The sequence below is a fragment of the Neomonachus schauinslandi genome, chromosome 2, assembly GCF_002201575.2.
Source record: "Neomonachus schauinslandi chromosome 2, ASM220157v2, whole genome shotgun sequence".
Taxonomy (NCBI): domain Eukaryota; kingdom Metazoa; phylum Chordata; class Mammalia; order Carnivora; family Phocidae; genus Neomonachus; species Neomonachus schauinslandi.
The window spans coordinates 59,695,047-59,715,305 of record NC_058404.1 but is presented as its reverse complement, the minus strand read 5'-3'; the positions used below and the strand labels follow the sequence as shown (position 1 = coordinate 59,715,305).

The 20,259-nt window shown below is 40.3% G+C and overlaps 1 protein-coding gene across 3 annotated transcripts in view; it reads left to right on the top strand.

Moving 5' to 3' along the window:
• Positions 1-20,259, top strand: part of PALLD (palladin, cytoskeletal associated protein) — a 386,227-nt gene that overhangs the window by 167,110 nt on the left and 198,858 nt on the right. For all 3 annotated transcript variants that reach the window (XM_021698996.2, XM_044912854.1, XM_044912855.1), the window contains 4 exons: positions 2,435-2,576; positions 3,110-3,133; positions 16,035-16,154; positions 18,322-18,664. In XM_021698996.2, coding sequence (XP_021554671.2) covers positions 2,435-2,576; positions 3,110-3,133; positions 16,035-16,154; positions 18,322-18,664 — 629 coding nt within the window. The remainder of the gene's footprint in view (positions 1-2,434; positions 2,577-3,109; positions 3,134-16,034; positions 16,155-18,321; positions 18,665-20,259) is intronic.

Sequence of the window (20,259 nt, the reverse complement as noted above, 5' to 3'; positions counted from 1 at the left end):
TGTATTTTTATAAAGGTTGATTTAAAAAAAATACCACAAAACTGTAGAGTGAGTGGCAGCATGGAGCATACCTCATTGGGCATCTCCAGTGCCTTCTACCTTCTGTGTCTAGACCGTAGACCATTTCTGTTCTCTGCAGAATTGCTTCCTTCCTTCCTGGCATTTGCTTTCCCTTTTGTCCCTTTGGGCATCTTCTCTCCCTGCTTCGCTGGCTCCTTTTGGGCCCGGGCTTTGGTTTTGGAGGGGCAGGTTTAGAAGATAAATCTGCTCATCTCCTTTGTAACTCAAAGTAGCCTCCCCTTTGCCACCCTTAGCATCTTTTTTTGGTCATTCTCTTGGGCGTGATGGTGACAGTGAATGTGAGGTGGGCTTTGCCGGTCTAATAGGTGCCCCATCTATTTCCTCATACTGCTGTGGTAAGGATTTCCAGGTGTCACAGCTGCTCAGAGACAGAGGCCGTGCTCCTGCCTGTAGGCCACCGGGCTTAGCTGGGACAGCAGAGCTGGTTTGGGACTGTGGGACTGGGGACAGTAGAGATTCATGGGAGACAAGAGAGCAACTAGCCTTATGTTGCATTTCTTTCTAAATAGTTCGGCCCCTTCAAGGAATCACAGTATCAGGTGGGTTTGATATATGACAGGAGGTACCCTTATGTGAACCCTAAAACACTCAGGGGTCCCCAGTTCTACCCTGAGTGGATGATGTAGATTGCCATGTGCAACCTCTGAAGGCTGGCTCTGAGTCTCCTTCAGGGCTCCCCCTTGTGTCGCTGAAGATTCTCCTAATGGCTCACTCCGCTTAGCTGTGGCTTTTCTCAAGATGACAAAGTTTGCTCCAGGTAGATTGGTATTGTAATCCTGGAATAACTCTGTGGAGTTTTGACTGCTTCGGGTCCTTGGCGTCTACCCGTTTTCTCTATCTCTGACTTTCCAATGTTTGAACAAAACACACAATCCTAGGAATAAATCAGAGTCTCCTCTGGTGCCCGAAAGCTCAGTCATGAAAAATATTTGTGTACCATTTGAAATCTACCATGAGCAACTTCCTGGACAAGCCAGGAAGTGTTTAATAATTAATCCACACAACCTGGGCCCTGTTAGCAACACTTTTCCTGCTGTGATCCCATAAATTAGCTCTTTTCTGGACCCAGTCACAAAGTAAAAAAAAGTCAATTTAAAACCAGAGATTTCCTATATTTAAAAATAAGGAGACAGAATGCAATCAGAAGTAGTTAATAATCTTAACCTTTTCACTAAAAAAAAAAAAAGCATTCTTGTTAACCACCCAGATTATTATCAAATGCCTTCTCAGACTTAACATTAGCCTTTTTTTATAGTTCTTCTGCCAACAGCGTCGACTCTGAGAATTTCCTTAGGGCTCTACCACACTCACTGCAGCCCATTTGCTGCAACATTTGTTTTTTCCCAGCACACCATTTGTTGTCCCTTCAGATAATCTTAAATAAACAAACAAAACCAGAAAAGACCACACACTTCTTAATGGGGATTTGTTTGCTTTTGGTTGACGTGTAGGTGAATTACTGTCATATCTGAATTATTTTAAGAGTTCTACATCACCTATGTAAGATCTCATACTCTCAAGTCAGCAGTTGCAAAAGTCAAAAAGTTGAAGTAGGCCCCATTGCTAAGTAATCCTGGAGGAGGAAGGCAGGGGGAGGACATCTGTGAGGGGACTATTAATCCTTTGATATTTAATAACAAGTATAAAAGCTTTACCTCTTTGCATCTGTGCAGCCAAATTAATTTCTAATCTGTTGCACTGTAAAAATTTACTGGCCTGGACTTGGAGTGGGGTTAGGGGCAACAAGCGTAATTGCAAGGGAAGAGGAAATAAGGGTCATGAACGGAGAAGTACTGCAGGTTTTATTATTTTACTCAGAACTCCAAAATGAGAAAATCCCCAAGCCCCTTATCTTAATAAACCTGACATAGGAAGCTCCAGAGATGGTGGGGGGGGGGGGGGGGGAGTACATGAAAAGGTTGGGGCATGTAAAAACAAATCATGCCTTTTTTCTCTTCTTGTCTGGTTTTCCCAGGAATCTACATTCATATGGAATATAATTGTTTTAGAAAGTCTGCATTCCACCAGCTAACTCTTCAGTGTAGATAGAGAAAGGTAACAGGCATTGCCATAAAATTCCATAAATATGAAAGTGTCAATAAATTTGCAGACAGACCCAAAATGTCCACGGCCCCAGTGGTAGACCTTACTAATCTCATTACACGGAGATTATAGAAAGCTAATGATTGATGGATTTCAAGGTGCCTACTTTTACCTGAGTTAGTGGTAATTATTTTATAATGCAAGTTTTACATATTTTTCCCCTCTAAGATTTGGAAGCTTTATTTTCTGTTTTGAAATTGTGTAAGAGTGCACCAAAGTCTTATGGGGAGTGTCTTCCTTGAATTTTTAGGAACTGCAAAACATAGCAGCATCTGAGGGTCAGGTGGTGGTTCTGGAGTGCCGGGTCCGAGGAGCACCCCCTTTGCAGGTCAAGTGGTTCCGACAAGGGAGTGAAATTCAAGACTCTCCAGATTTCAGAATTCTACAGAAAAGTAAGGAGAGGTGCCCATTCTCCCACATCCGTCCATTTTCTTCTCTCAAGCTTCAGGAAAACCAAGAAGTGTTTAGTCATTCAAGATGAATTGATTTCTATTTTCGAAGAGTAGTGAGGCCAGATAATCTGCAGATATGCGGGGTCCAGTAAATTAAAGTCGTGGTGGTCACTGTGTACCCCTTTGAAAGTCTAATAAAAGTTGTATGTTCTTCAGAAAAAATGTTACATACATTTGAACTCAAAGTTGGCCAAATAATTTTAGGAGGTTTACAAGCCTCCTATAAGCCCTTCTATGAACTGTGGTTTAAAAAACTTCCTAGTGTAAACTGTTACTGGAATTTGGGTTTCTGTATTTATAGAAATATGAATAGATCTATTATCACTTTATCTTTACTATTATGGAGTTCCCTATATCCTACAGACGTGTCCTGGACAAAGTAATAGAGAAAGATAGGTAGGTTTCTTATTAACGGAACCCCATTCTAATACTATGTTTTGATTTTTTTTTTTTTTTCCTCGTGTGACAAACAGAACCTAGATCTACAGCTGAACCTGGTAAGAAGCTCTTTTTTCTTTGGTAATGTATCTTTTGGGTTTCAATAGTTGTTTGTTTCAGTTTTAAAGCCATAAGCAGAACAGTGTTTTTGCAGTTCCCTGGAAATATGAAACCCCCTTAAAGACAATATCTTCTTTATCATGGGGTCTGTACACTGCATTTTTACATCAGCTTCTTTATTAGTAAAACATTAAGTTCCATTGAGACAAGAAGGTGAAGCTCAGTGACTTACGGCTTTTTTAAATATAGTCTTTTATATTCAGAAAGCAAACTAAGCTCGTGATGAAAAAACGTCCGCCTAAAATTCCAGTAGAAAAGAACCATCTGCTGCATACTTCTATGGACCAAAACCTACTAATGGCTCGACCCTCCAGCTTAGAACTGTCTCACATGAGAGCAGCCCAAAGATGTAAGCAAAGCTGACCACCGGCATTTCTCATTTATGTCCCCTGAGCCGTAAACTTTTACTGTTCTACAAGCATGAAGAAAGTCATCTTGCCCTAGGATCTCTCTTAATTACCAGGTCACTTGACCTCATCAGAGTGCTGTGTTATCCAGAAGCGCCAGGTCCGACTGTTTCCCTGCTCCAGACTTCTTGTATATTTATGACTCCCCATGAACTACAACAATGTTTGCAAAAGAAACGAAAATTTTTGTCTGTGCATTTCATAGGACACCCTCCTTGAGACTACTTTCTTTTGTGTTTCTCCCATCAGCAAAATTACCAGTTTTGCTGACTCCTTGGTTAACGGTAGAAAAACTGATTTGTGCCTCTTCCTCAGGGTCGAGCAGACTCTGCCATTATGTCCCTTAGGAGCCAAGGCTTTGCTCTGTCCGTTCTTGGGGAACTTGAAGGTTCTCTATGGGCTACTGCAGGTCAGATAACTGTGGTTTGTCCTGAACCTTTCACAGCTGAGCACTGGGCCATTAAAAGTAGGGTGTGATCCTTTTAGGATCCCAAGGTTAAAAGATGCTGAGTAGCATCCTCAGAGAACAATGGGAATTGATCTGCTGCCTTCTTGTCATGATTACAGCTAGAACATGTTGTCCCACCTAATGTGTCAGTCACCACATTGAATACTGTAGTCATTTTTCAAAATGTGGAAATGCACAACTGCATATTTTGTCTGTGATAGGTCTTTATATAAAATTGCATCATGCTGGTTCCCTGATACATGGAACTTCTGAAACTCGGTCTACTGCATGAGCTAAGATGTTAGGGCACATCTTTTGGGTTTACTGTTCTAAAAAGACTTATCAATAGATATAAAAGTAGGAGCCAGATACCTCTTTTTCTACAGAAAAGTTTATGTGAAAAACCTATAGGCGGTTTATGCCTTTCGATACTTTATGTACAAATAAAACTAACATTTTGGGCCACAAATTCTAAAAGCATTACTACTGGAATAGATTAGGACTGCTTTTGATGTTGTGTTTTGGATTCTGTGCAAATTTATGCAACTCTTTTTCATCGTGTCATTGCCATCGTCATCCCCTACAGAGGTGACAATGATTTATGAAATATCTCTGATGATCTCTGTTGGAAAATCCTAAACTAACCATCATCCGAAAATTCACAACACTGGTTAGGAGCTGCATAGATTAGTTTCTGAGTATGTACATGTTTGAAAATTGAAAACGCTCAGTATATTGGCCCAGAAGGAATAAATTTGGGTGGGGACGGAGAATAGAAACATCTACCACCCCCCTCTTCCATCCTCTTCCTCTTTACCCCTCATACCACACACTCTTTTTCAATTATGATTTGCTGTTTTGCTTCTAGAATATAGTTTTGATCAGGATTACTTAGTAAAATTAGTTCTAGGCAGCTTCCTGGAATAAAATGACCTCTAGAATGATTTTTAACAGGCAAAGTCATGAGGAAAAGAGCAAGATATGGGAGGCCTTCCTTTTAAGCTGCATATCCTAGCAATATAAAAGTTTCTCCTCCCCGTGTTCGCTGAATTTTCTTATTTTTTTTCTCCTTCAGTTCGATCTGAAAGCATTTAACAAAACAGTCTCCTCCATTCCAACTATAATAGAATTTGCTGAAAACAAATATTTCTTGGTACAGAACTATGTCAACCAAATCTGTCAATATAGGGGGAAAAAAACCTTGTAGATGGGCAGGAGCTATTAAAAATAAAACATAGGGGCGCCTGGGTGGCTCATTCGTTAAGTGCCTGCCTTTGGCTCAGGTCATGATCCCAGGGTCCTGGGATTGAGTCCCACATCGGGCTCCCTGCTCAGCGGGGAGCCTGCTTCTCCCTCTCCCACTCCCCCGCTTGTGTTTCCTCTCTCGCTGTGTCTCTGTCAAATAAATAAATAAATAAATAATCTTTAAAAAAAAAAAAATGGGGCACTGGGTGGCTCAGTTGGTTAAGCGACTGCCTTCGGCTCAGGTCATGATCCTGGAGTCCCGGGATCGAGTCCTGCATCGGGCTCCCTGCTCAGCAGGGAGTCTGCTTCTCCCCCGCCTGCTCCCCCCTCTTGTGCTCTTTCTCTCTCTCACTCTCTCTCTCAAATAAATAAATAAAATCTTTTAAAAAAATGGCTAGTTTTCTCTGATCTTTGATAATTTCTCCATAATTATATTTACTATAGTACTGGAATTGTTCCCTGGTTTTTTTAAATAGAGCATCAAAATTGTCTCCTTTTGGAAATCTACAGTTGGTGTGTAGTGTTAAAATTCTTGATCATATTTCTTTTTAAGACAAAACTTTAAACACATGAATGGCTATTCCAGTGACTGCTCATGTGAGCTGTTATGAGTGAGAACTTCAGAACAAGCAAATGTTAAAACATATTTGTATTTAAACAACGTTTTGGCATGCTTGATTATTATTAGACTAGGTATGATGATGATTCTTTTATTAGTAGCCGGATGTTTTCCTTACATTGACCTTGAAGTTGACTGTTGACATGGTTGGGGGAAAAAACAAAATATATACTGAACTGTGTACTTTCCTTAAATGACCTGATTGACTTTTTTATCCATTAGGCCATTGAACTTATTCAGCCATATAAAATGGATGTAAGAACTGGCTTCCCAGATAGCTGTTTTTTTTAGCCACTGTTAAGTGGAAAGAAGAAAAACAGACATGACTATAATACATCTGAGGAAAGAGATAAATTTTATAGGACTAGGCCAAGTGATGTTTTCCAAATGCTAAAACATAAATAGCCTTTGAAATTCAGGAATGTATTTAAGCATTCGGATTTTATTACCCTCTCTTCCTACTCTCTTCCAGTCCTCTGACACATTCACTCTTGTTCTCTCCTCACTGTCTGGTGCTCCCTCGCTTCTCTCCTCCTCCCGCTCTTCCTCTCTCTCTTAATCTCTCTTTTCACCTATCCTTTTTCCTCCTTCATTCTTTGTATCTCTTTACTCTTCTTTTTAAAATCATGTGTAAGATGTGTTGAAGCTCTAGAAATAAAATTGAAATTCACTAGTACCTAGCTATAGCCCCATTAGGGATTAGATATTGAGATAAAGAAGGAACTAGCAGATTCTCTCCTAATGCATTGAGAGACTGAAACAGGTTTTTCTTGTCATTACTGTGTTGTATCTGTCTAATGTGTTTTACACTCCCTTCTCTGTCTAGACAGAAGTCAGCTTGCATCACAAATCTTTTCAGACTGTTTTGTGAATTAATAGCTAGTCAGCTTGCTTAAGACCAACATCCGTTTGTCATATTACCTGCTCTGGCCTCTTTCTTTGACATTCTGACTTTATACTGATTGAATCCTTCAAAGGCTAGTCTGGGGCGGGGGTGGTATGGAGGGCACAGAACACTCATTTGACAGCTCTTAATACTCAGGCCCTTACTCAGCTGTCTGGAAGCAGCCACAAACTGTATTGAGTTACTTCTACAGCATTGTCTAATGGCATGCAAAATTAAAAATACTGTGTCTTGCTGGCTGGGAAATTATACACATAAAAATACGGTGCCTTGTATACTTTCAATATGAATCTCTGCTAACCAGTGCCACCCATCATCTTAGATCTTAGATCACAGAGTTCATGTTCTGATTCTGTGATTCAGAATGTGAAGTTAATTATACTTGTTAAGTGTACTATAGTGCTGAGTTGTAGGAGAGCGATGGTAAGGAGGTTTGAGATCCCAGTAGATTGTCCATAGTTCAACGCTTAATGCAAGTCCAGGTTCAGATGGTAGGTTGAACAAAAGTGGGTTGTGTGAAGCCTGTGGTTCTCGAACCTGGGGCACCACACCAATTGACAGAGGTGCTGTCGTGTTTGACATTTTTGATGCAAACACAATGATACTCAACATCTGATAGATACAGCTACCAGCTTGAAATGGTTCAGAGTTTCAACATTAGAGCACCCCACATTCTTCTCTATGCCATCATATCTTTTTGAAACTCAGTTTTTGATGTGTATGTGTCGATAAAAAGCAAGTGCCACATGAAAGTCAATGTAGAACGGGAAATGAGGCTGGCTGTGCCCCATCTGATCTCAAGAGTTCTGCAGTATGCAACAGATGCGTGCATTCATTAGTTAGTAATTGTGGTTATTTAAGAATAAAATAATACTTTTCTTTCAATTTATACGAATTTGTTTTTTCAAACAGTAACTAAATTGTTAAGACCTAAATACTTACATGTCCTTTCAAAATAACTAAATAAATGAAGCTGTTAGGGATATCTTTTGGCTTGGGAGCATCATAAACTATTACTGAGACACTAAGGGTCCCACGGACCAAGAAAGTTTGGTTTAATCTCTGGGGAGAGAGGGAAAGCTTTGAGGCACATTTGAGAGTGCACCAAAAAGAAAATTGAGTGACTCTTAGAATTCTAAATTCTCAATGCTCCTATTCCGAGTCTTCTGAACTGACCTTCTAGAATGCTGGCCTCGGAGCCTTTCCTTTCCTGGCAGAGCCTAAAGGACTCCTTTCTGGGCAATCTGAACATCCCATGAGAAAGGAAAATTGATACATGTGATACAGAAGTTTCTCCAACGAAGAGGCCATCCACATCACCATAGTGGTAGGGCCAAAGTTGGCAAGCTCCTCTGTCTTGCTCAGAGCTTCTAATTAACTCAGAACCATGTCAGACAAGAAGAGAGAAAAGACCTCTGAAGAAACATCTGTCATGGATGATACAGAAGAAAAGAAGCCGCCCTGAAAAGCAACTTGGATAAAACAGACTTGCAGAGAGAAGAAAATGTAAAAACAAAACAGCACTCCTCTCAGATAAGAGAATCAGTGCATCCAAGAAGTAAAAATTAAAAAGCTTTTAGAAGAGGGGAGGAATATTTGGAAAACAAAAAGTTCTTGGAATGAAAAATTGGTAGCAGAAATAAAAGTTGAGAATATATCCCACAAAGTAGGGCAGAAAGACAAAAAAGAATATAAGAGAACAAAGGTAAAAAAAAAATTAGAATATGCTGGAGAACTTGCTTAAGTAGACTATACATGTATAATTGGGATTCCAGGAGAGAGAACAAAGGAGGGGAAGAGATTATCAATGAAATAATTTTTTTAATTCCCCAAATTGAAAGATACCAGTTTCCAGATCGAAAGGACTCATTGCATGCACAGTGGATGCAAATAAATTCACAGCAGTGTGCATCGTGAAATTCAGAATATCCAGGATGAGGAGATGATTCTGCCAGTGTCCAGAGAGAAAACATCAAGTCACATAAAACTAACAAGATCAGAATGACTTAGGACTTCTCAGTAGTCAGGCTAGACACAAAGAGACAAGCAAAGTCTTCAAAATTCTAAAGTGAAATTACCTCCAACTTAGAATCCTATACCCTGCCACACCTTCGATTCCATATGAAGATGTAGTCAAGAGTTTCCAGACTTGCAAGGTCTCAAAGGTTTTCCTCCACAACTCTTTATTTGGGTTGTGCTCTACCACAGCAAGAGAATTCACCTAGAAAGCAGGAGATCAAATGCAGGCAAGAGCTAAAGGGAGCCCGCCGGAGGGTAACAGCTGTGCGTCAGGAATGGAGGCCAAGTCCAGATTGGAGTAGTGTGATGCAAGAGACAGACTCATGGACGTTTTCATCACGAAGAGCTCATTGCCACTGCTTCGACCTTTACCCTGATGACAGAATGGCAGGGTAGTTCTCTTTTCTCTTGGCCTTTCGTGCTTTCCCCTCCCTGCCCTGCCTCCTGGTTCAGCTAAGAACATTCATTTCGTCCCTCCACCCCCACCATTCTGACTTGATCTGGTGCTGAGATTTGGAAGCTGGCCACATTGAACTTAAAAACAGAAAGCGTGGGGACGCTTACTCCACCAACTATTCATGCTGGCTCTCCAGTTCCTGCCCACACTTAGCCCCACCAGACTTCCCCACCGAGGTGAGCCGTAGGTTTCCCAGGACTCACTCATGACCTTGTCTGCTGATGACTCCTGTGGGGGCTTTTGTAAACTCACAGGGATGTTGAAGCCAGTTTATACCCAAAGATAGTTCCTGTGAACTTTCTTGAACAGTGACAAGTTTTTTTCTTTACGCTTATGACTCAATTTTTTAAAACTAAACACATTTTTTGAAGGATACATATGTGATAAACATAACATAATGAAAATCAGAAGACTGATTATGCTCCTCAAAAGGAGAAGAAGAAGAAAGATTAAATTGGGGAGCACATAGGGGGCATTTCTAAAGTATTGGTAATATTTTATTTCTTAGACTTGATGGGTGCACAGGGGTCTGTTTTATCATTACTCCTTAAACTGTGCATTTAAATTAGCCCCCCCCAAAATAAAAATACCCTCTATATAAGATATAGTTTGCAACTGTAAAACAATCCTTTAAAAAATTTATGCAAACATTATATTTACCCACACTGAATCTCATTTTGTTGATTTTAGTCCAGGTTCTTTTTTATCAGTTGTCTTAGACAAACCATGTAGTTTGGGAGGTAAAAGCTGGATTTCTTTTTAGTTAGGCTGGACCCCAAAGAGGAAAACAAGTAAGGGCTGTGAAGGAAAGCATTTATAAAAATGTTCCCTTATTACCCAAAGGACCTAGTAATATTATCCTTGCTGCCTCATCATTTTATGACGTTTGGCAAACAAAATTATTTGTATTTAACCAAGTGTTAAGTACATCAAAACTTTGAATGAAACTCAAGGTTGAATTCTGAGAGATATTTATATGATTAAGTAATTTTTAGGTAACCATAAAAAAAAATTTATCACCAGTAAAAATGGTCTCTAATTTAGTAATTTATTCCATTCCATCAAAACTTTTCACTTAGGAAAAATGGATTAAAATGTATCATAGAGTTATTGGTAACTTTAAAAATTTCCATTTTTTAAAATGGACAGTTTTTAAATATAGATAAGTAAGCCTCTAACTGCCTTTATTTGACATAAGCAGTCATTCCTTGATTTCTGTTTCTCACCAAAATGTATTTTACAGATGTCTTAAAGGTCTTTTTGTTCAAATAAGATGCTACTGGATAAAAATGCAATATAACAACCTAGCTCATCTCATTTCCTCATGGCTTTCTTCATTTTTATAATGTCAGAACCATATGAGCCATCATGCTCTTTCAACAAAGTGAGAGCCTATTGTCAGTTTGTTCTGAAATTTTCCCAGAGAAGAAAAGCTGAACAACCTTTGGGGCATTTTATCTAGTACACATTTTATCTAGTACGAGTCACTGGGACATAGCAATGCATGAAGATCACTAGAACATCTCAATGCTTTTCTTTTGTTGTTGTTCTGTCAGTTTGTGGCCTTTTCTAGATGTTTCGTCGGCCATCGACTCTGTACAGGACTAGGCTTTTATGCACTGGAAGTATTCCTGAAAACCCCATATAAAATAAGTATTGCTCAATCAAATTTGAAACAGTCTTTTTGTAAAACAACTGTTTACTTTTTTCCTGCAATCTAAATTTCATCCATACATGTATTCAAAAATATTTACGGAGAGCCAGTCAGAGATGCTGAACAAAACAAATGCTTTCTGCTTTCACAGAGGCCTGAGTCAAGGGAGCAGAAGTGGACAGACATTTCACAATAAATTATTTATAGGTGTGAGTGCTGTCTCCAAGGAAAGTCTGCCATCTTAAGATTACAATACAGATGGTGGATCTGACCAAGTCTAATCAAAAAAGGCTTCTCTGAGAAAGTCATGTTGAGGTGGAAACGTCAGGCAGAGGGCTCAGAGACGTAAAGGTCTGTGGCTTTGCAAGGAGCAGCCCAAGAGCCAGAGTGCCCAAAGCTCAGAATGAAAGAAGGGGAGAGGCACAAAAGGAACCTGGAGAGTAGCCACCTGATCATTTAGGGTTCTGTGACCACGTCGAGGTTTTGTAATCTATCCTCAAAGTCATGGAAGTATGCGGTGATGATAAAATTTCATTCTCAAAGGGGCCCTCTGGTTTAGAAGGGGCAACTGTATATATAAGCTCAGGCTTTTTAAAAATGTCATAACTAAAAATCACAAAATCATAGATAACATAAGAAGGAACTTTAAAATTGTCAAGATCATCACTCCAAAACCACTTTACGTCATGCCTGCTAGATAAGAGTTTATCCTGTTCTGAATGTAGGTTTCAAGGCACAGAATTCGGTCTGTGTTTACAGTTAGGGCATTCTCAGCTACTGAACTGGTGATGGGTATTTCTCCAAGTGTCTCCAGAAACTCCATCTTTTCAGGTATGAATAATCCAAGGTTGAGAGAAGCCCTTTCCAGTGAGCGCCGAATGCTGGGGATATAGTGCAGGGACTCAGGCAGTGGTGCCCCAGGCAGGAAGCACCTAGGTGCTGCTGAAAGCCGGGAAGCTTTCCTGGTTCCCCCCAGCATCTGCTACAGGAAACAAAGGTGACCTGCCTCTGCCTGAAGCCCATCTCTCAGAGGACAGCCAGTCTGTGATGGTCTTTTTCCCCACATCCTAAAAGATTAGGCTGTTCATTCCTTCTGATACCAGCATGTCCACATTTCAAGCCCTATTTCAGTATATCTGTGTCTCTGAGGACACACAGCACATCTCCTTCTGCAGATGAATTTCCTATTAAATTACTTGGATAGTGAGAGTAATTAAAAGTTTCAGATTCAGGAAACTTGTTTCCCATCTTAAATCTTTCCTTACCTCACTCATTTTACACTGAGTTCCTTGTGCCCTGAACTAGAAAAAAAATGCAGAACAACTAGAGAGGCTTTGTTCTGTAGGGAGAAAAAAAAAAAAAAAGCTTGCTCATGGGAGGCAGGATGACTATTTCAGCATTTTGACTTTATCATTAATTAACCATGACCTTAAGAGAATCACTTTGGACCTCACCTGAAGAAATGAGAGATTTGGGCTAGTCAGTCTCTAAAATCCCTTACAGCGGTGATATTCTAAGTTTTATCCTTCTCTGGTTAAATACACTTTTAACTCCTCCTATAACCATATGTATTCAGTTAAAAAAAATTCCAGTCCCTTGTCCCTTTCCAGATGCACCTCGCTTTCCAAACTGTTAATCTTATGTGATGCTCCAACTTGAATTATTTCCACACTTTTTATCTTCCTCCATTTGGAAGGCTAAGAACTCTGTATAGTACCTTCAAAAACACACAGGATTACCTCGTGCTCTCTCTTGTCCTATTTTTCTTCTGGTCGGTGAACTTTTTCATCACATAATAATTGTGTACTTCAAATGTATCCGTGTCTCTCAAACCTTCACTGATTGAGATGAAGGTGAGCAGAGGTGAGCATGCCTGAATTTATACCTTCCTACCCATTACACCACAGCTTGTTTTATAGGATGTAGTCATAATTTGAGTATCATTTATAGAAATACCTTATTGAAATTATAAAACAGTATAGAGCCTAGGTACAGAATTTGAATAAATAAATGTTTCTTTGTGCTATTATCAACACTATAGCATTGGAAGTAAATATTCTGCTAATATTGAACCCAATTGGCTTTGTTTTCACCTGGGTAAAAATTGAGAAAGCCAGAAAATTATGTAGTGTTATCCATATAAATCTACATTTGCACTGGGTATACCAAATGGGTCTTTTAAAGGTCTGTTTTGATCGCAGAATTTCAAAAACGTATATTACTCAGTGGTGAGACGTGAAATGAGCAATCAAAGTCAGCTCGTCTTAAGTCTTATGAGGCCCAGTGTCACCATATATAAAGCTACCTGATACAGTATAACCCAGTGTGGTCAAGTTGTATTGCCCCCAAAAGTATTCCAGTGAATTGTGGAAAAGCTAGAGTCAAATATGAGCCATTATTTTTCACAATTTCTAACACAGGAAGTCTTCAGGGATCCCGTCATCTCAAAAAGAGAAAATAATGTTATTTGAAACAAAGTAACGACATTATTAAGAACTTAAAATAACTTGTAATTAAATAAACGCCAATGAATGGAATTCATGAATGGAATATAAAGGAAGACTTTTCACTTTATACTTTGTAGTTTGTTTACATTTGTTACTTTTATTTGTATTTAAAAGAGATATTTAAAGATCCTTTTAATAGGTAAAAATGTTTTTATTTTATAAGGTAGCACTTTTTTTTATTCCCTCATTCCATCTTTTTCCCCAAATACTACTTTCATTAATTTAATGTGTATCATTTCAGTTTGTATTTTTATATTTTTATTATATATTTAGCTAATATCCAAAAAATATTTAATACCATGTTATTTTATTTTTTTATTATGTTATGTTAATCACCATACATTACATCATTAGTTTTTGATGTAGTGTTCCATGATTCATTGTTGGCGTATAACACCCAGTGCTCCATTCAGTACATGCCCTCTTTAATACCCATCACCAGGCTAACCCATCCCCCCACCCCCCTCCCCTCTAGAACCCTCAGTTTGTTTCTCAGAGTCCATAGTCTCTCATGGTTCATCTACCCCTCCGATTTCCCCCCCTTCGTTTTTAGGAAGGGAAAAATAAGGTAGCACTTTTAACCCGCCCTGGTACTTTTTCTTCCAGTGTCTAAAACATAATATATGCGTTGAGACAAATTTACTAATTTTTATTCCTGATCATTGAATTGAAGGAAGACCCATTATTCTACAAGTCTGAAAAGTTTACCCTTAGCAGTCCGTCAGAGAAGGAGGTTGGTAGAGAAGCATTTTCTCTTCTCCACTTACATCAGCTATGGCTGCACAGTACACATTCCCAAATGAGTGTCTTAAAGCAGTACCCATTTGTTTAGTTCATAATTCTGTGGGTCAGCCATTTGGCTTGGCCTCAGCTGGGCAGTTCTGTGGTCTGTGTCAGGTTTTGCCAACCTCAGTTGGACTACCAGTGTGGCTGTGGCCAGCTTCCAGGATGGCTGGGAATGAGTTAGTCTAGGTTGCTGTCTGTTGGAATGGTTGATCTCTGCTCTGTGTAGCCCTTCTTCCAGTGACCAGCACAGACTTACGCACCTCGGAGCTCAGCAGGATTCCAAGAGATAGAACAGAAGTGAGCGAGGCCCCTTGAAGACCCCTGACCAGCATCACTTCTGCATTCTAGGTTAAAGCAACTTACAAGGCCAGCCAGCCGGAATTCAGGGATTGGGGAAATAGATCGTACCACTTGATGGAGTTGCAGAGTCACGTTACACACATCTGTACTCTGTGTGGATGTAGAGAGGAAAAGAATTGAAGCCATTTTTGCAAAAAGTCTATAATACAAAGTCTTAGACTGCCCACATAATATGGGAATAATCAATACAGTCTCTTTTTTGTGGGAATCAGAAATATATCCCTTCTCTTAACATTTACTAATATAATCTTTTTATTGGTAAAATATAGATAATTATTCAATGTAAAAATAGTCAATACACTCTAGATCTAGCTTTTTAATGCCAACAGGTTCTATTTAATGGCAGCAAAGCATTTACTATGTGCCAGGCAGTGTCCCAAACACAATGTCTAGCCTGTCACAAGAAGAGGTGGTTGTTAGGAGTATGGAATCTGGAACCTGACTTGGCTTGGATTCTGATTTTACCACTTGTCAGCTATGTCACCTTGGCAAACTAATTAGCCTTATTGTGCTGCAGTTTCCTATCAATAAAATGGGCTAATAATATTACATCTAATTATAAGGTTAATAAAAGGATTAAATCTATTTTCAGTGCTGGTAACTGTACCTAGCACCTGATGAGAGCTTTGTAACAGTCGGCGATTGTCACGGTCATGCTCATCATCCCCCACAGTAACCCTGTGATGGTTAATTCTATGAGGCATGATTAATCCAAACCCTATAGGTAGTTTCTGTTATTATCTCCATTTTACAGAGGAGAACACTGAAGTTCGGGGAGCTTGACTAAAGTCACAGAGGCAAGATATGTCAGGACCCTTACTCAAGCCCCCGTAGCAGGTTTGAGTCTGGGCTTTTCATGCTTCACAGCACAACACCGTCACACTGTAACAGTAGCTTCCAGAGTAGTTGTTGGCAGGCCCAGCACTGACATATTTTGTTTTTTCTCCCCATTGTCAGCATTTCAGAGAAAGTTGATTTTCCCCGCTAATTGCATTTCAGTTGAGCTGACATAAAAGGCAGCCGCATTGAAGTTGAAGGAACTTCCGCATATACTTAACTAAACTGGGCAGGAGGAGAAGGGAGCTGGTGTCTACTGAGCATCTTTCACATACCAGGTGCAGGGATGCACCCTTGGCAAATATCTTAATTTATCTTCACAGATACCCCATTAGGTATATATTGTCCTCATTTTATAGGTGAGGAAACCAAGGCTGATCTTGCCTCAGGCACAAAGGATGAGTCTGATGTCAAAGCTTTGGCCCCTGTGCTGAACTGCTAAATTCAGTGTAGAGAAACTCTATTGTGAGTACTTTGTAAAGAGACTATAGTACTTGTTACCTGATTTGCTTGTTTTAGAAAGGCAGAGACTCTGACCTCTTCAAGATGATCTTGTGGTTTCACTCAAATGAGTTATTCTGTTCTCTTCCCTTCCAGAGGAGATCTGTACCCTAGTTATCGCTGAGACTTTCCCCGAAGATGCAGGGATTTTTACGTGCTCGGCAAGAAATGACTACGGATCAGTAACCAGTACTGCCCAGCTGATTGTCACCTCAGGTATGCGAGGAGTGAAAAATGGACTGGGTTCTGTTCCCTAGCACTTAGTGTGTGGTTCACCACAGCACAAAGAACTACCCCAGAGGAGAGCTCAGCCTTTAGGAATGCTTGCTGCCCCTCCAGGAATTATCCTAACAACCAGTGTCTCATCATGAAACAAAGGCTTTGGGGGAGGGGGAATGGAAGTGGAGATGAAAAACAGAAAGATAATGACAGTGTAGCAACTGAACACACAAGGAGCTATTTTCTAAATCATGCAACTTGGTCTTGGAAACAGTGGATCCGGTTTCCTAACATCCTCATGCTAACCCAGAATCATGCTGACAGCAGAAAGCCACCTCTGAATCAGAGGTGCGGTCGCTGTTCTCAGCAGTGCCAACCGAAGAGCTGGGACTTGTACAAACAAATCATTGTTTAAGCCACGATGGAAACTTCTGAAAAAGTAACACAAGATAAACCTAATGTAACTTGGAGAAGCCGTAAAGACCTTAGAAATCACATTTCATTGAAAATGGGATGTAATTCTGATAAGAAAAACTAAAGCAGTGTAAGCAGTGTATTATAGTATTAAGGCCAATATTCAGAACTATCTGGATTTTTTTTTTTTAAGATTTATTTATTTATTTGAGAGAGCAAGACAGAGCATGAGGGCGGGCGGAGGGGCAGAGGGAGAGAATCTCAAGCAGACTCCCCGCTGAGCAGGGAGCCTGATCTCACGACCCCGAGATCATGACCTGAACCGAAACCAAGAGTGGGACACTTAACTGACTGAGCCACCCAGGCGCCCCTGGATATTTTTTTTTTTAACTCAGAAATGTACCACTAACAAGGGCAACCTGAAACAGCTTTTTCCTTTATTTTCTTATAACTTTAGTTGACTATTTTCTGCTGTTACTAATTAGCTTTACTTCAGCTTACTTTTATTGTCTCATCACTGTTATTTACTTTACAGTAGTTTTTAAGATAGTGCTTCCACCAAGCCTGGCACATAGTACATACAGTAGGGAATCAAGAAATGGGCCGTGGCTGCTGAGACAGACTTGGGGAGAAGGACCGAGCTGCACTTTGATCTCTCTGGAAGAGTGAAAAGTTGGTGCTAGGTGGCTGCAGAAGCACAAACAAGACTGGCTTAAGGATATTAGAAGGGAAACTGTAAATGCTTTTTCATCTTAATTAAGAAAAGAAAGGTAATGTTCACTAGATGGGTGATGGAGCGGATCTGAATCAGTACTTTAAATGGGAAACAGACCACAGTTGGAGCTGCAGAGCAGGGAGGGTCCCAGTGTTCAATTCAGAGGTGGCTTGAGACTGTCCCATCAAACGGGCATCGCGGGAGTGCGGTGCTCCAACAACATGGCTGAAACTCTGGGCTCTAAACATCGATGTCGCGAAGATTGGTGTGCAGTATTGCCCATTTTCATCTGGGGTGCATCTGCTGTAGGCTGAACGTAATCAAATATTTTTTGAGCTTTCAGTTGACCTCAGTAAGCATTTTTTGCGTACATTCCAGGAGCTCTGCTGGGCTGTAGGCAAGGTGAGGAATCCAAGGATGACAGGATCTTATCTCAAGATGCTTTCAGTTTGTTGAGAGTTAACGAGTCCGTTTCTTTTGTACTGGATTACAGCCGTGACAGTCATCTGAATTGGAAAAACATTATAAATGAGATCATAAGACATTTTACTTAAATTCAGAATTCTACTTTCCTTAGATTTAAATAGAATGAATATCTATTGCCTACCACATAAAGCCTGTATCGTTTGAGCTAATGTCCGTGAGGCATAGGTGGGATGTTCATTCGGATCCACGGGCTGCAATGTGAGCCAACAAAACATTATTAGTTGATATTATTTGTGTTGTCATTTTTTTTTTTTTTACCAACTTCTGTGTTTAGATGTTGTTTGAAATTTGTTAATGAGTTGGTAGCTGGTCTCCCCACTTGTGGGCTCAATCAGGAAATGAAACAGGTAGCAGTCCCTGAAAACCAGTTTGGAAGAACCAGATCCCCAAGTTGGCTTTGCTTGTGCATCATATGAGAGAGCAGGGGAGCTACCTTTTCTTTAACAACTTAGTGGGGCACAAGGGATTCTCAGGTAGTCTCTGACAGCATGAAAATAACCGTTGAACTATAGCATCTTATTATTTTTTCCTCTCTCCCCCCTTCTTTAGCCAACACTGAAAACTGTAACTATGACTCAGTGGGAGAATCCAACAATGATCACTTCCAACACTTTCCACCTCCCCCTCCAATCTTGGAGACAAGTTCCTTTGAGTTGGCTTCAAAGAACCCGTCTGAGATCCAGCAGGTGAACAGCCCTGAGTTAGGACTCGGCATGGCAGCCCTTCAAATGCAGTTCAATTCTGCTGAGCGGGAAACAAACGGAGTCCATCCCAGCCATGGAGTAAATGGACTGATTAACGGCAAAGTGAACAGTAATAAATCTCTTCCAACACCAGCTGTCCTACTTTCACCCACTAAGGAGCCACCACCTCTGCTTGCCAAACCAAAACTGTGAGTATTTCTGCATGGTTTTTATAATACTTTCCATACCCCTGCTGGATTGCCTTTCTGGCCGGGGAAAGCATTTTGCCTGGACTCAGCTATATGGCAAGTTGCCTTTTCTGCAGGCAAGTCGTCCCTGGCTGATGTGACCTTGCTAACAAGGTGGGGGGGGGGGTGTCCTTCAAAAATATAAAAGATGCCTAAAAATGAAGAAGGTAAATGAGAAGCTTGGTTAAATGTACCCTTTGCTAAAAGTCATAACTGGTTTCAGCTGTAAAAATATCTGTTCATGGCGTGGCCTTCCAATGTATAGCAAGGATGTAGCCACTCCCCAGAGGTGATGGGAAAGGAGACCTACTTTGAGCTCGCTATTTTAAAAACATTTCCAAATGTTTTAAATTTAAGAATCAGTAAGGAAATCTGATAGAGATAATCCTGGGAAGACTGAAAGCTGAGGATGGAAATTCAGTGTGCAGAACCTGAGGAGGGGAGTGAACCCAGAGATAACCAGGCCCCTCAGGAAGAAGAGTGCCCCTTACCACACAGCCTCCTTGGCTTTGGAATTCCATAGAACTGTTTATTTCCATGAATACCACCTTCATATTTGACATCCATTATTTCCTTAGGATGGTAAACCTTACATGAGCTGTCTTATTGGCACCACACAGCAGAGTTGTTATGAATAGAGCCATTACAATGTCAGAGAGCGGCAGAAATCAATGAACTCAATAGGTTCTATCATAGCACAACAGACCTTGAATTACTGCCCTGATAGAGGTCAGTGGAGATGTCATATGTAATGTATACATACCTATGAGGTCACGTTTCCATGAGAATGAATTTGCCAGAATCTAGGAATTATTGTTTCCCTAGGATTGAACAGCCTACTCTCGTCTCCCTGTCATCAGCTCGTTTGTTAGAAATGTTAGAATGTATACGATATTTTGAATTAGAATGTCTTACATTTGTATATCACTTTGTTTACTCAGTGATTTCATGAGCCTTGTTAGACTAATCAAATAAATCAGCCACAGAATGTCTTAAGTTAGCAAATGGGCAGACAGTTTTAGAAGAATAAACTTCTGGACAATCTTGTGTTGCAGTTTCCAAAATCTGTCTATTACTACCCTGCACTTCATTTTGCATTTAGGCCAAGCTCGTTTTTCAGGCAGTGGGGCTCCTAGGTGTGTGTACAGTGGTGTGAAAAATAGCAGCTGAACACTGAATACCTGTGCCCCAGCTCCCCTGAGACGATGAGCAGGTAGAATGAACTGAGAAGTGGCAGCCTTACAAGAGAATTATACCCTGGTAGCTCCAGCCTATAAAATTAATTGCCACTGCTGACTCCTTTTACCTTTGGGTTTTGAATATGTATTTGTAGTGCTTTTCATGAAACGAGGGACCTGCTCTCCTGAGGAAGACTTTTAATGATGAGGACTTGACTGTGCTCTTGATTAAATGAAGTGTATCTACCATAATGGCTGTCATAAATTGGATATAAATCACAGGAGAGCAAACATGAGGAGCTGTGAACAGGCGTTTACAGCCCTTCTTATCTCGGGACTTTCAGCAGCTCGTCAGCTCATGGCTCTGCTTTACAGAGA